This window comes from Convolutriloba macropyga, chromosome 8 (genome assembly GCF_964194025.1).
Source record: "Convolutriloba macropyga chromosome 8, txConMacr16.3, whole genome shotgun sequence".
Taxonomy (NCBI): Eukaryota; Metazoa; Xenacoelomorpha; order Acoela; family Convolutidae; genus Convolutriloba; species Convolutriloba macropyga.
In genome coordinates, this window is record NC_134475.1 from 5,254,196 (window position 1) to 5,270,082 (window position 15,887).

Below are 15,887 nucleotides of genomic sequence, written 5' to 3' on the forward strand. Positions count from 1 at the left end.
TGCTATTCAATCTATCATGTTTTCCATAACAGTGAAAGACAACTTTCAATAGGTTTATAGTCTGTGAGTAGATCAGTAGGGGCTGCTGCAGTGCTTCCACTTAAAAAAGCAACACTGATATTACAGCAAATATACACAAATTTCAAAATTTTTAGAGGTTTATCAGAATCCCACGAACTATTAGGTTATCTTTCTACTTGTTTTGTGAATCTCTTTTCTCATCAAAAATTAATCTAATTTTAGGAACATTGGAGCAAGATTGCCCCTTTTTCGGTGGGTTCGGTCACTTATATGCGTCTTGAATTTTAAAGTGGTACCATTATTGCAGCCACGATTGGTTAGACTATCGTCAACCTGGAGAGATAATTAGGTATCCCCAGGCCGTGATAACTTCGGGAAAACAGGGAATGTTGAATTCTCGCACTGTTGCGTGTTAGTCGCGTGTTTCGCACAACCCACTTTTAATCAACTTTTCTTAACATAGAAACTGAGAGCAAAATTGTGCTATGATTCCACATTGAGCACAAAATGTCTGGAACTGTATTTTTTTCTATTTTTGAAGATTGGAGTTCTGTTTTCTTCTGAATAGTGGTAATTTGGAAGACCACTTTAGCATCATTTAATGATCTGGTCCGATGGAATAACGGTTATATGACAATTTACCCAATGCCATTATACCCAATGCCAAAATACCCAATACCATTATACCCAATTCACATTGATATTGTCGTTCCATCATCCGAGTACTAATTAGCAGAAAATAGCTATTACAAGGTTAACATGAAACATGCAGATAATTTAATCCCATGTTCGGTTGTGATAGTTTCATATCATGTCCCACGGCCCATTAAGTACCCAGTGAAATGAAACTTGAAACATCTTGATAAGAAGCATATTAAAACTTGACAAATCTTTATAAGATCTCAGTAAGATTCTTGGTAAGAAAACGTCAAGATATGTACGGAAATGCAAGATCTTTGGAAGAAACTCAAGAAATAAGATCTTGATAAGATAAACAAGAAAGAATCTTCTAGATCTCGGCAAGATTTGTGAAGTTTAAGGGATTTGAAAACAAGAATTAATAAGATTATGCAAGAACTGTCGGAAAATTTTCTCTAGTCGATAAAAAAAATCGACATTGAGATTTTCCAGTATGATCTGTGTGTTTCTTCCCTCCTCATTTTTCATTCCGGGCTGGGGACCGGCAGTGGCGGAGTTACTGAAATAAACTATTAAGTTTAGCGAGGCCATAGGTCAAATAACTGCAATTAGCGAGAGCAGGGGACAAACGACTTCAAAATATTTTTCTAAGAAATAATAAAAGTAACCGCCTGATATTAAAGTAATAACTCTACAGTTCCATTTGATAATTTAATTTCGTGATTCGTTATTGAAATGGATATGCCCTGTGATTTTTTTTTAATTTTAGATCCGAAAAAATGTATTAGTCGATTTTATACCGAAAAGCGTCTTTGATCCATTTTACCCTCTTTTGTTTAAAGACTATCACCTTTCACAATTTTTTGATGTATTGTGCCAGAATCCGTAACAAATTGGGTTGGAGTGATTTTCAAAACATCGTTTGGGGGTTTAAATTGTATTTTTATTGTTATATGAACAACAGAAACGGATTCGAGTATCCGAGGACAAAAACGTTTGGTTAAATGCGAAAGGTCTTGAAAAGAGCAACTTAAAATTATAATGTCCAAGAAAAGAGCAATCACAACACTTTGATTACTTTGCACGCCTCTGAGTTACAGTGAAATTTATAGTGCATGTTTAACCTTGATCTTGTCAAGTTTAATCGAGAATTTTTCTTGATATTGCTTGATAAGATCATGGCAAGATCTTACCAAGATGTACCAAGAATTTTTCTCCTATCAAGATCTTGGTAAGATAACCCATGTTTTGTCAAGACTGTCAAGATCTTGCATGTCTTGGCAAGGTGTATCATGTTTCGTTTCACTGGGTATGTTAAAACATATGAGTAATAGCAACTTCTAATTTGTAGTCGAATTATTGAACGAAAATATCAAAATACATTGGGTATAATGGCATTTGGAATAATGGCATTGGGAATAATGGCATTGGGAATAATGGCATTGTGAATAATGGCATAGGGTAGCATTGGGTGTAATGGCATTGGGTGTATTGGCATTGGATAAATTGTCATGACACCGGAATAACATAGTAAACTTCCTTTTTTTTCACACTGTTTATGAAAATTGAAGAGAAAATTGTTTTCAACTAGCACCAAATGACATATGTTCATTACAATGTTTTTAAGACCTAAATTTTGTATCTCAACCATTACAGGTAATTAGTTGCAACAGCTAGGAAATTTTATTCACTTTCTTAAAAAATAATAATGAGATGAATAACTTGCCAAATTATATGATGTGTTTGAATGTTTTTTGATGATCAAATTATAAATTAAAATTGTTTTTGCACAGAAACTTATTTTCAAAATCTTAAATGATGTCATTATCAAGGAAGAAATACATAATCTAAATTGCTGAGATGATAGTGCAAAATTATGAAGAAATCATTGCATAGCTATTCGGTAATGGTTACTTCACCTTTTCAAGCAGTGATAGCACAACAAGTAGTCATTATGTCGGCCCAGTTATAAAACAAATTTCATTACATTTTAATAACATTAATTGAAACAATATAGTACCGAGCTTGTCCTGCCCTGAGCTTAGTGGGTATATAAATTTAAACGTAGGAAGCGAAATGTCATTAACATCAAAGGAAAATGTCTTCAAATTTGTTTTAAGATCCAACTTAATCGATGTTTACTAATATTTAGGTCTCGATTTAAGAGAAGACCATGTTACCAAAAACGGGTCTAAAAAGGCCGTGCTCGTCATCAATATTTTATGAAAAATTTATGTTGACTTTTGACCAAACCTGAATTTTAACTCTACGTAAAAATTTCGGACCTGAATAGTTCGGCCAAAAAATGTGATGCTGACTTTTGCTCTCAACCCTAATGTGATGTTGCGCTTTCGCCCTACCAAAAACGGTCGCGCTGGATCTAACAAATGAATATGTCTTTTTAAATTTTGCTAGTGCACATAATGTATTCATCGCTATGGTTTTTGAGAAGTCAAATTCTGGAGAGGTAACTGAAACACTGAGCTGTATTCAACCGAAAATTTGTCTGAAATTTCAAAATTGCCAAAAAAGGAAAAGATTGGAAATCACATACGAGAGGTCGAATGTGTACATAATGCCTGGAGTGAGCTGAAGTTCTGTTAGGGTTCTGATGTCACTGGCGATTGGGCGTTCCCTCAATTGGGCTCCTATTGTGTATTGCATACACGCTGACTCTTCACACGACACCTAAGAACAAGCAGTCATTCCTGAACTAGATTTTCCGGATCTATTCTGCCCCCCACCACCCCCCCCCCCCCCCCACACTCTAGTGCCCAGTGTTTTTATGCCCCCAATTATATGTGTTGTTATATAGCACGTTCGTCACGGGGCGTAAACGGCAAATGCCCAATAAGCTGCGGGCCGTAACAGAAAAGATCCCGTTTTCTTTACCGCGAGTATTATCATCTAAGTTTTGTATTATGCTCCTTTAAATTGGTATAGTTTGTGGGAGAGTTCGTGGGAGATTGATAGTTTTTCAAGCAATATATTTTCTCACCACTCATCAGAATATAAATCTCACGACTAGTATTGTAAAACAACTTGTCTATTCGCAAACAAACAATAACAATTGTAGCTATTAAACGTTACGGAATTAATATTAACTGATGTTGCACAATAAAAAAATGTGACCACAAAATGAATTCACATCGTGCAAACTTTCATTAGATCTTCTAAAAGAAAATGCTGCTGCTAGGTCTAAAACATTTTCCACGGGTAGATGAACATTGAGACACGCAAGAAATGCACAGGGAATGGGAGGAAATAATGAGAAAAGGGAAATTGAAAATCGCTAAATTTTTGAAAAATGAACCCATTTAGCTAGTTTTTGTCTTAGCTGATTGAAAAAGAATCTATTATTAATAGCCGCCCTCATCTTCTCAGCCGGCTATTATTGCGCTCGTATTTTTACAATTCAAAGAATTTGAATTGTATTGGGGCGCTGTCTTTTTACGACTCGAAGAGGAGTATTGGAGAAGTCCTTTTTTTTAATCAATTTTATTGGAGTGATTTTTAAAGCGGGAAATGAAACGCGTGAAAAAATTTGGAGTGGTTTTTGTGCTGAACAAAATTGAAGAGTGGAGCGAAAAGAGAGTGGTTTTTGTTCATACCGCTGTTTTTGAGAGAGCGATAAATTGATGTGTGAAAAAATTTTCTCTAAGCGAGCGAAATTTTTTTGTTGACATGCGGCTTTTTAAAACCGTTTTTTTGTTATTTTTTGGTTTAGAGGTCTGATTATGATATTGTGTGATGCTTAGGGTTGTTTTAATAGTGATTCGCAAGTTTTTGGTCATTAATAAGATTTTTATGTCATTTTGCTGGTTTTTCAGCTATTTTGCTGAATTTTAGGCGAATTTAAGCAATTTTTTGCGTTTTGTTTTGTTATAATGCTTTGTAATGGCTTTGAATAGCTGCATGTTAGTAACTGAGTTTTTAGATACCAAGTGGTTACATTCTCTTAGGTTGGAAACGATTTTTTTGTTTAGAAAAATGACAGTAAACTGAAAAATTTTGAATTATTTTTCTTAATTTTTTGCTGTTTTTCGTTTTTTTTCTAAACTTAGAAAAATTTTTCAGCCTATTCGACTTTCCTATTGTTTTCGAAGTCTTCCACTACTAATTCACTCCAATTAACGTTCTTTGGGTCTATGTGCTCCCGTGAAACTGAAAAAAAGCTCAATTTTTTCTATGATTTTTTTTTCAATTTTTTTAAATGCCCTTTGTTCTTCAATTTTTTATAGCATTTGGGGATGCCTATAGTCCAAATTAGTTGTCCTTGATGCATGTTGATGATTTTGATTTCAGTTTTGAATCATTTAATTAAAGATAATTGAGTAACTTTTATGAAGAGTTCCGCAAATTTTCGTGTTTTTTTTTGGAATTTTTGCTGAGTTCTTCTGATTGTCTGCTTTTTGCTAGTTTTTAATGGTCTAATTTTTGATAGGAGCTTTTCTAGAGGTTTTGTTGAAATATATTTAGTGCACTTTTCAATGACAAATAACACTAACTTTTCTTAAACACTAACTTTTTTTCTATTTTTTTGGTTCTTCGTTTTTACTCATATAAATAAACAATGATTTGGATTGGTGGAGACTTGACAAGATGTAGTATTAAAAGCTTTTTTGAAATTATGACTTGATTTCAGCATAATGGTATTTGATTCATTATTTGTGGCCAATTTTTTTAAAGAAAATATTTTTGGTTTTGTTTTTCATTTCCTTTCTTTTACCTACGTTTATTCTACTTGAACTTTGTGTTTGATTTTGTCTCAAATAGCAGTGTTTCAACAAAATTAAACTTACCCTATTTCACGGGTTTTGCCAAAAGTTGTTTTTAAACTTGCAACTCAATGTAAAATTTTTATCACGTGCTTTATCGTCTTTTCTGGTCAGTTATTTTTTCATTGTTCTTTTTCTTTTTTTTTTGTTTTAAAGTGACAAGTGTTATTCATTAGGATAAGCATTATGTTAGTTATTGTGGTCAATCAGTAGAGTAAGTTTTATGTTTGTTAGGGGCGTTCGTTTTTTCCTTCGAGTCGTTTCCGGAATTCTTCCGGCTATGTTTTTTTTTTAAGATCTGTTCACACATTTTCATGATTTTTGAAGTCAAATTGGAGTAGTGATTATGGTCACACCGAAACAGGAAATGGAGCGAAAAAGCGAGTGGTTTTGCGGCGTGAAATTTTTTCGCTCTAATTTTAAAGTAGAGTGAGAATATGGTGTTTGAACAAAATTTCGCTTTATCGGTGGTGATTTTTTGTTCACATGCGGCAATTTCACTTGATTTTTACTGTTTTTTTGATTTTTTGGATAGAATTTTTTTCTAACTGATTTTTCCAATCCATTCATAGTCCGTTCTAGGTCTAGTTTTCTTTTTAGTCAATGAAAATTCTTTGAATTGTACGTCAGGACTTGTCCTGCAATGTTTTTTTTTCTTCGTCAAACTTTTTTTCGCTTTACTATTTTGCCACTTTTTCGACATTTTGCGTGAAATCTTTTTGACTTCTCTAGGCTAGTTTCTCTCTTCTCTCATTCTGCTTAAAGTGAATTTGAACATCAGTTGCTCAGCAAAGCAATTCAAAATGAACAGAGTCGGTATAAAAAATTGAAGTCAGAAATAGAAACGGGATAAACCCATAAAGCCCAATTTTAGATGCCCGCTATTTGAACGTCGTTCCTATAAGTCTTAGTTACCACCTCTAATGCTTATTGGTGTTGATAGTAGCCCCTGTAGCCTCTCTCTAAGAAACAGAAGTATGTTCAACTACGAAATGCCATCAAAGCAAAACGGACTTAAAAAATATTTTTGTACAAAAATCTTTTTTTTTTCAATATATTCTATTCGTTCAATCCCAATCATGCTTATTGGAATCAACGGCGGCTATTTTCCGGCAATCTGCCGGGTATGTTTGAAATTTTAAACATTGACTGTTATTCAAAACCTGGAGTTTTTTAACTCCCATTTTACATATAATAGAGCCAGACACTTAAAAAAACTAGATTCACATGAATAAATGTAGAAAAAACACTCTCCAGCCTTCAAATTGGAATAATTTTCAACTAATAGTCTTTCGAAATTTCAACGGCTGTTGTTAAACAAGTGTCGTCTCCGCAAAACAAACAGAAGCGTCAAAAATTGAACATCGAAGACATGAAGACAACGCATTTTGGAGTCTCAAGCGTAAAATCAAATATTTATCGTGCGTTTCTCAACCCGAACAACTCAAGTGAGCGAAAACGAATGAAACTGCAAGCAATACATCGGAGTTCAGTCTGCTGTTCTATATCCTCCGTCAAAAACGAATCCTCAATCAGAAAGAATTAAATTTTGGTGATTCCAAATATTAGCTACAAACGTCGAAATATTTGCCACAATTGCCGAACAACACCCAGCACAAAATTTTCCAACTCCAAATTTGCTCATTGTTCTCCAATCGCTATGTAAATTAGGCTCCTTCCAAATACACCACCAACAGGGTATCAAATTAGAGCGGTCTGTTACAGATCTCACAATACGAGATCTCTTTATGTATGCCGATATAACTTGATAAAAGATAAAACAAATCAAAGGCAAAGATATATGCCAAAAACATGTTTGTGCTATGAGTCTCAAATTGAAGTTTGGGGGCTGAAAGTGTTAAATTTATTTTAAGAAATGTAATTATAAAAGTACAAGCTTACTAATTACCAGTTGAGTAGTAGTATAATCGAGATGAGCTGGGGCTTCTTATTGATGTGTTGTAGAGCCGAAATATAGTCTCCTGATTCTGAATTGAACTTTCCGCGGGACGCAAAAAATTGTTTAATTGAAAATATATTACCTTCTAGTTTAAAGTAAATTCGGTTATTTTAATTTTTCAAAAGAAAGGGAGGATACTGTTGTCTGCAGTATCTTGAATTGCAATATAAATCTCTTTTCCCACTTCTGAGAAGAACTTAAAAAATAACTGCTCCGTTTGGGCCAATAGGGAGCGGAAAACCACGTACACGTTCATAGTGAAATGGTCTCCTAATTTTCCTATTGACCGAGAAATTGAGAGAATTAACTCTGCTGATCTCAAGAAATAATTATTGTTCTTGTTTTTAAAAATATTAAAAAAAGCGCGCTTTTGAGCCTGTTTCATCCTCCCGTAGGCGACTTAATTCTTCCCTTCCGCTCTTTTGACCTTGAAGTTTATGGGGGAATTTATTGTTTTCCATCAGATGCACCAGCAGTGTTTTTTTAGTAATTCCCCTATGTTGCAAATGTCAGTCAAAGATCAGGGAAATTGAGCAGTATTAGTGGCGCCAACTCAAATTTAGTTCTAGTTCTATTTTGGATTTGGTCCTGGATAATACAGACCTAAACTGAGGCTCGTTTTTTAATTAGAAAAGTAAAGGCTCAAAAGATAGTATATTGTTAGCCTAAGCGCGCGTTAATTTGTTTGGCAGTTTCTAAGAGTGGTGGTAATTAACGCTTAAATGTATGCGGTCGGTTTGCTTTGCGGGATTATTTATCCGTTCGTTCGTTTAGAGCAGCTCTGTACTACTACTGGGGACAAAATTTGGGGCTCCCTTTGAACGCCTATGAAGCTGACAATCAAGAAGCGAATAATATTTATATGTAAACCCCTAATGAACATTATATTATTATTATCTTTAGCTCTGATAACCAGCACATATATACCATTTCATTTAAGGTAATCATAATGTATTTTACTTTTGCGTATTTTTACTACTATTTCAAAATCATGTCACCTGTTGGCTCTCTTATATAAGATAAGATAAGATAAGATAAGATAAGATAAGATAAGATAAGATAAGATAAGATAAAATAAGATAAGATAAGATAAGATAAGATAAGATAAGATAAGATAAGATAAGATAAGATAAGATAAGATAAGATAAGATAAGATAAGATAAGATAAGATAAGATAAGATAAGATAAGATAAGATAAGATAAGATAAGACAAATTTTTGTAATTGATGTTAACTGATAATGGGCACAATATAGGCTCCTGAGAGGATAACAAGTAATGCCCAGAATCAAAAACTAGCACCCAAAAATTGCTTTTACTAAAGAATATTATTGTATAATGAAAACTCGTGTTGATTTTAGAATATAATTTTTGATTTGTAATACTGAAAAATTCCTAAAGTTAGGCGGTAGAAGATCATTTTCTAAATATTAGTTTAGTATTTTAGGAAGTCTTAACCTTAGTGAGTTGTCCATTTTCTGGTTTTTGCTGAGCAGTACATGAAACCTATTCCTTATCCTCCTAGTATAGTACCCAGTTAATTCTTTATTGTTAATCAAGTTGTTCGAAGTTTCGTTTTCATTTAGATTATTGCATGCTTTCATATCAAGAAAAAGAGGATTTCTAATATATAGTTCATGCAGTTAAAATCTTATTATTAAAAAAAATAATAAGACTTTGCTTCATTGCGCGTGTTGGAGAGTGTGGTACAGGGTTGTACTTTTTATCGAAAAACCGTCAAAGTTCACATAAAAATGATCAAATTGACTTTTCGAATTTTTCCGCCCATTTCTGAACAACTGACCGTACAGTATTTGTTCGTTTTTGCCATGTAAATTCTTAATCATTTTTGTGAAAATTTAACTCTCTTGCCCAATTGCGCACAATTCAGATGTTACTTTTTATTCAATTCGTCTTTGCAGAATTATTTCTTTTGCGGCGTAAGCCAATCTGTACATCTGTTCCGCGAATTGACTAAGTTGAGTAATCCATCAACGTATTCGGAACAATATTTTGATTAATTGCGCACCGCGATCCCTTATCATAAAAATGGTCAATATAAAGTTTAGATTCACAACGTGAATGTGTATTCGCAACAGTAGGGAGCTTATCCGAATGGAAAAGAATCAAACAGCGTTTTTGGATTTCTTGTTGCCGGCATACGTCATCTCACAAACGAACACGATAATTTTGCATTGCTGAGAAACAACTCTAATCCATTTGTGATTAAAACCACAAAATGATAAATTGATATCTCAACGATGTCTCAAAATACACCAGTTCAACTGTTTTTTTGTCCCAAGTATTACTACATTTTTGATTTTTCGCGGGCTTAAATTAGTTGGCAAAATCTGTGATCACATATATCTCGAAATCAAGTTCAATTGTTTTCCCCAAAGTTGTCACAACCTGTATGCTTACAGTTTCTGCGGCTTAGCTGATATTTGTATATGGTAACTTATATAGCTGTGAAATTATTTACGACCTCGTATTTGATCCGGACGTGGCTCCCGTGTTAATTTTGATATATGACACCACTGTTTGCGGCAATTGAACTTATTCCAATGATTCTTTGACTCAAGCAAAAATTTCCTATGAAAATGAACCCAGCTGTATAAACAAACCTACCTTCCAATTAACTTCTACAGGGTACTGCATGTTATGCAGGTCTGGAAACTGCCAGTATGACGTAATATTGTGCACTCCCTGTGGGGGGTATAGTTGTATCCACACACAGTCACTAACTATTGAGTGAGGGGAGAGGGAGCAACCTCTGATGTTGAAGTCGACCTCACCGTGCAACCAGTCAAATCCATATGCACGATGAGGTATTCCTGGAACCAAACGAAAATACGCTCGGAAATGCTCCCAGGTAGAAGATGACGAGATATAAACACTTTCTTTCATGTTAAGTGTAAGTTTAAACAAAACTGAATGGATGAGCCCAGAATGGGTAGCTAACGGGTTTATCCGAAGTCAAATTATTGTATTTTTGAAATACTTCAGCCCTGAAGATGAAATATAAATAAAATATTTTGATATTTTATCAATCTATCATCATTCATCACTAAGACTGTCAGAAGCTGTGATAATAAATATTTGAACCTTAATTTGAGCAGTTGATTTTGTGACATATTTAGGATTGATTTCAACCATAAGGGAGTGAATTTAGAAAAGATTTCATTGTTTAACTTACCCAGACATTTGAGAATTTTTATCCTGTAAGATCATACAAATTTCTTACAAATTTGTCGTAAAAGTACTGATAAGATTATGCGTCGCCTGACTAAGACTTTGTAAGACAATTTATCAGGTCTTACACGATAAAAAAATTTTATCAGGTCTGATAAGATCTTACACGATAAAAGTTCACTTTTGTCAGATCTTAGATAAAAGTTCACTTTTGTCAGACAAAAATTGTGCCTTATAAGATCTTACACGATAAAAATTCTGTCTGACAAAAATGTTTATCGTGTAAGATATTATGAAAATCTTGAAAGAGAAACATTCAGAAAGCTATGACTCATCATTTTGATAAAATTTTTTATCAGATCTTATACCATAAAAGTTCTTAAAGTATGACATGTTCTACATATTGAAAACAATTCAGGGTTGCTTTCAAGCAGTTGCCAAAAAACTACAGCTTGCAATACTTAAGTGTCAGAGCAACAAAGAGAAAATTATCTTATATTGTCTTTTGTGACTTATAAGATATTGTGAAAAAGATTATTGGAGTGTCAGGGGCTTTTTCTGACGCAGTAATTAACAAATTAGGCTGTAAAATTTACTTCAAAGACAAATACTATCTTGGACTGCTAAGTTTAGCCATAGTACCTAGTTAAAATTCAGAATTATACTGCCGTCAAAATAAAATCAACAAACATTTTTTGTTTCGAAATTGGTTAGTTGACCGATTATTTTTTTACTTTCAAAAGAACTTGACTACGTTATAGGGTTATATTGAAATCAATAAAACATGTCTTATCAGATCATACAGGATAAAAATTGAGCCCTACGTGAAATTTTATCGTGTAAGATCTGATGAGATACTTATCAAATCTTGTAAGATAACAATTCAGAAAAATTGAGTTATTATCTGATTACATCTGATAAGATACTTATCAGATCTTATAAGATAACAATTGAATTATTATTGTATCAGATCTTACACGAATAAACTTCACGTAGGGCAGAATTTTTGTCGTGTAAGACCAGATAAGATCTTACACGATCTTACGATCTCAAAAAGATTTTTGATCAGCATCTTATCAGATCTTACACGACAAAAATTCCAGAATCACTGGGGTGATATATGCTTTACCAAGATAGTCATGCCCAATTTCTTCAATTTTTGTTTACTCTAAGAAAGTATCTTTAAATGAAAATAAAAAACACTTTTTTAAATTAGAATAAAAAATTTGGTTTCCTAACCTTTGGATTTTCTGAAGATTGATGAAAATATGCCAATAATCGATATCAAGTCAACTGAGAAAGTAAAATCAAATCAACTGTAAGATTTAAAACATCCCGAAGCTCTGCATCACTTTCCAATTCTGCAATTCTGGAGAAATGTCAAAAATGCATTTCCTTTTGTGTCTAGTTTCCAAATTTTTGGAAAATCATATTTAAAAAAGCGGTTACTGATTTTTAAAAAACTCTAACGTTCCATGCACGTTTTCAATTCAAAAATGAGTTTTACGTCGTTAAAAAACGTGAAAAAAATTTGATTACCTGTTTTCAAATCAAGTTTTTTTTTCTATGAGTAGCCACTTTAGGCTAGTCGAATTTCAACCAGGGTCTTATTTTAAAAAATTAGGGCAGTCTAATTTTTACCAAAGATCTTTTGGATTTTACTTACAAAATATGGCACTATTTAGAATTCAGGTTTTCAGTTTGTTTTGCGTGCTACCATGTTTAAATATCATGTTTATGTTAAAGACAAAAAAGCATTAATTTTAGAAAACACATTTTGCTTACTGGTTATGGTATATGGTCATCAGCATTTTTTAGCCAATTAGTGATTAACAACAAATATTCTTTAAGTGGTGTGAAAAACTTGATTCTCAGTAATTCGTTCTTGTCTAAAGTCAGATCTCCAGCGATTTTTTTTCATAACTTCAGCTCAGTATCTAATTTTTGATAGATATCATTTTCTAATATTGAAACAAAAAAAGTAACTGCTAAAAGACGCTCATTGTGAATTAAGCAGAACTCCCTCAATTGGAAATCAAAACGGAACAATCAAACAGTGTTCATTCATGGTTGTCATGCTGATATTTGACGTTTTATTACAGCCTGAAAATATGAACTTCAAAAATTGAACTAAGAACTATGCAAATATGGCACCCATCAAATTTTCTTTTTGATAGACAGATTTAATTGTTGCGTTCCAATAAGATGACTGAGCAATAGGGCATAGCTGAGGCGAATTGTTTTCAATATATTTTAATCAAAGTCTGCAATAATTAGAAAAAAATTTTAAAACCTTCAAATTTTTACCCATAATGCACGATAAACTACCCGCACTTGAATCTCAAAACATTTCAGCGCTGAACTACAATAATTCAAGAGAAAAGACGTAATTCAGTTCTGAATCATTGGCTATCCAGAATGTTTTAAATTTTTTATGTGCAGTTTTTCTTCATTATAATTATATTGAGTTCATAGAGTTCGCCCAGGCTAAGTTTATCCTGTATAGTCTGAAAATTACTCATTACCCAAAATTAAGTCTGAGCAGAATAATGTCATACTTTTGTTGCTTATAACTGGTGATTACTATAGTAAAACACACACTATTTATATAAAAGCTGGTTTGTAGGCAATTACCACAAAGCTCATTTAGCTTAATGGTTACGACTTGCTACGCAAACTAATTGTTACAAGTACCCACGCGGAAGTTCGCATCGCATATAAATAAAATCATTGTTGGCTGGAGTAAAACTGGGCATATTATTTTTCATGCTGTAAATTTAACTCAAAAATCAAGACTGGCCCGCGTAAATTGGGACATGAACAGAGTACTGGCCATCCTAAAAAACAGAGTGTCTCTTTACTGATTCAGCGCTAATTTACTCTGCCACCAACCTCCGGGTATGCCTTAAGGTTTTAGTGACGCGAGCAGAAATTCCAACGGTCTGTTCTATGATTACCCTTTTGAAAAAATTCTTGCTTTGCGGAATATTACAAGAAAAAAATTGGAAAAAAAACTTTTTATGCTATTACCTATTTTTCCCACGTACATATGATCATCAAGTAAGATAATTCAGCCATTTAGCAGAGCCTCAATCTTTCAAATTAGAGGAGAAACTATGAGGAGATCAAGGATAAAGACAAAAAAGAAAAGAAAGAGGTGTTTGAAAATGAAAAAAAAACACTGTTTGTTGTCTATACTCCACATTTCCTTTTCTTCCTGTCATTGTTTTGTTCTTTTTCATTGAACTCAAATTCAGCCCAATTTTCTGTTAAGTTAGGATAAGCTTAATTATGCGAAAAATTTATTTTATTTTTCTGCGTTACAAATTAAGAAGCTTGTTGAAACACAAAGTCAATCATTCGACGCACTAAATCAATCTTTTTACCAATAACTAGATGTATTTCTGTAATCATTTTTTTACAATCAGATTTTAATAATGAACTAAGAACTTTTAAGAACATTATGTTGTTAATACGAGATATAATATTTGTTTTATGAAACTTTCAAGATAAAAATTGTGTATCATCATCGCCTCTAGAAAGCTAATTTGTTTCTAATTTATTATTTTTGACAATCACTTATTCCAGCACTAAGAGTACTTAGCAATAAGTGGGAAGCCATAGTGCATTTAGGCCAGTTAAATCAAAAATGCCATTCCAAATAACGTTGAAAATTTTTGTAAGAAATACGCTTAGAATGTAAAAATCTTCACCGATTTCATCGCTTGTGTAGTATTTCCTAATATTTTAATGTAATTATTTTCGAATATTAATTTTCAATTGAAAATGACGTTCTTCAATAAATAATCAATTATTATTTATTTCTATTAATTCGACACTCGGCTAATAAATCGACAATTTCTTGGTAACCATACCAGGACCATATATATAATTTTTTTGGTTTCATTGAAGGCTCAGGCTATTAAATCAAGTTGGAACATAATGAAATCATAAATATGATCTTCTTAAAAAATCAAAGAAATTTCAACCCGGGTCTTACCCAATTCTTCCTCCCTTTCCAGCAATCGCGAATCTGCCACTAAATATTCACAATTTTTGTTTTTGAGATGATAGTTGTACGATTTGCAGAACGATTTCTGAAGACAAGCTAACCCACACAGCCGCGCGCTTTCTGCTATTGTAAACTCGTGGATAAATTCCTCAAAAACTTTCAAAGAAGTATAAGTCAAAGAAAATTCAAGAGGTATAATGGCACTATTCGTAAGTTTACCCTGGTTTAAAATTATAGTTATAACTAAAAATATCGTGTGAAAAATTACCGGAATAGTTTTTAATCGACGCTCAAAAGAGTTCAGCATTTTGCTGATTTGATCATCTTCATTCAAATTAAAATTCTGGTGTGGTAGTTTTGAAAAACGGAAAACAAAATTTTATGAATAATTAATAATTTCCGGTCAACAATTATTGCTGCTAATCAATGCGCCGCAATGGTGTCTTTTTGTTGAAAAATTTGACCACTATAACGAAAACAACAATACGCGTTAATTATTTGAACGGAATTAATTTATACTTTGAAATTAAACATTTTTTTAAAAAAAGTTGTAGGCTTTATATACATTTAATAAGCAATCAAATTTGGTACTGTAAATCAGACATTTAATAACACATTAACCAAACAACTATGCTTAAAAATATTACAGAGCTCTCGTATGAACCAATTTTTAACTATTATAACCTTTAACTATTACGACCTTTGTTCCGAAACTGATTATAAATTGTTATATAAAGAAACAAAACAAAAAAAACAACGTCCTGGTTGTATGAAATAAATGGCCATAAAATGGTCTACTTACTTCCGAGAGAAAATTTGGACGGAAACATGATTAAAAATGTATACACAAACATGAGTATGAATATGAAGAGAATATGAATATAATATATGTATGATTCGTATTCTATGATATAACCGATGTAGGATGGAAAAATAGAAAGTAGGGCGGAAAATTCCAATTTGTCATAAACTTTGTTCAACTTGATTCCACTATGACGTGAAATTGGAATTTATGTTGTGCATTAAGAAACTTGGGAGCTGTCGGATTCATTTGTGATTACGTAAGGTTGCCAAGGTCGAATTGGCACATTTAAGAGGCGGTTTATTTTGCTTGGGTCAGTAAGTGTAACGCGTTTTGCAATGCTAATACATAAGATAGATTGTCAGGACAATAGAACCAATACCAAAATAACCAAAGCCATATTACCAAATTTTAAAAACACCCAATGTGCCAAAACACCCCATGTCAAAATTCCCCAATTCCATTATACCCAATGTCAAAATACC

The 15,887-nt window shown here is 32.9% G+C and overlaps 1 protein-coding gene across 1 annotated transcript in view; it reads right to left on the reverse strand.

Moving 5' to 3' along the window:
- LOC142344332 (fibronectin-like) overlaps window positions 1-10,146 on the reverse strand; it is a 62,937-nt gene extending 52,791 nt beyond the window's left edge. Inside the window, exons 1-2 of the mRNA XM_075395919.1 lie at window positions 10,025-10,146; window positions 3,215-3,348 (exon numbers count right to left, since the gene is read on the reverse strand). Coding sequence (XP_075252034.1) covers window positions 3,215-3,348; window positions 10,025-10,054 — 164 coding nt within the window. The 5' untranslated portion in view covers window positions 10,055-10,146. The remainder of the gene's footprint in view (window positions 1-3,214; window positions 3,349-10,024) is intronic.
- Between the last annotated feature and the right edge of the window lie 5,741 nt (window positions 10,147-15,887).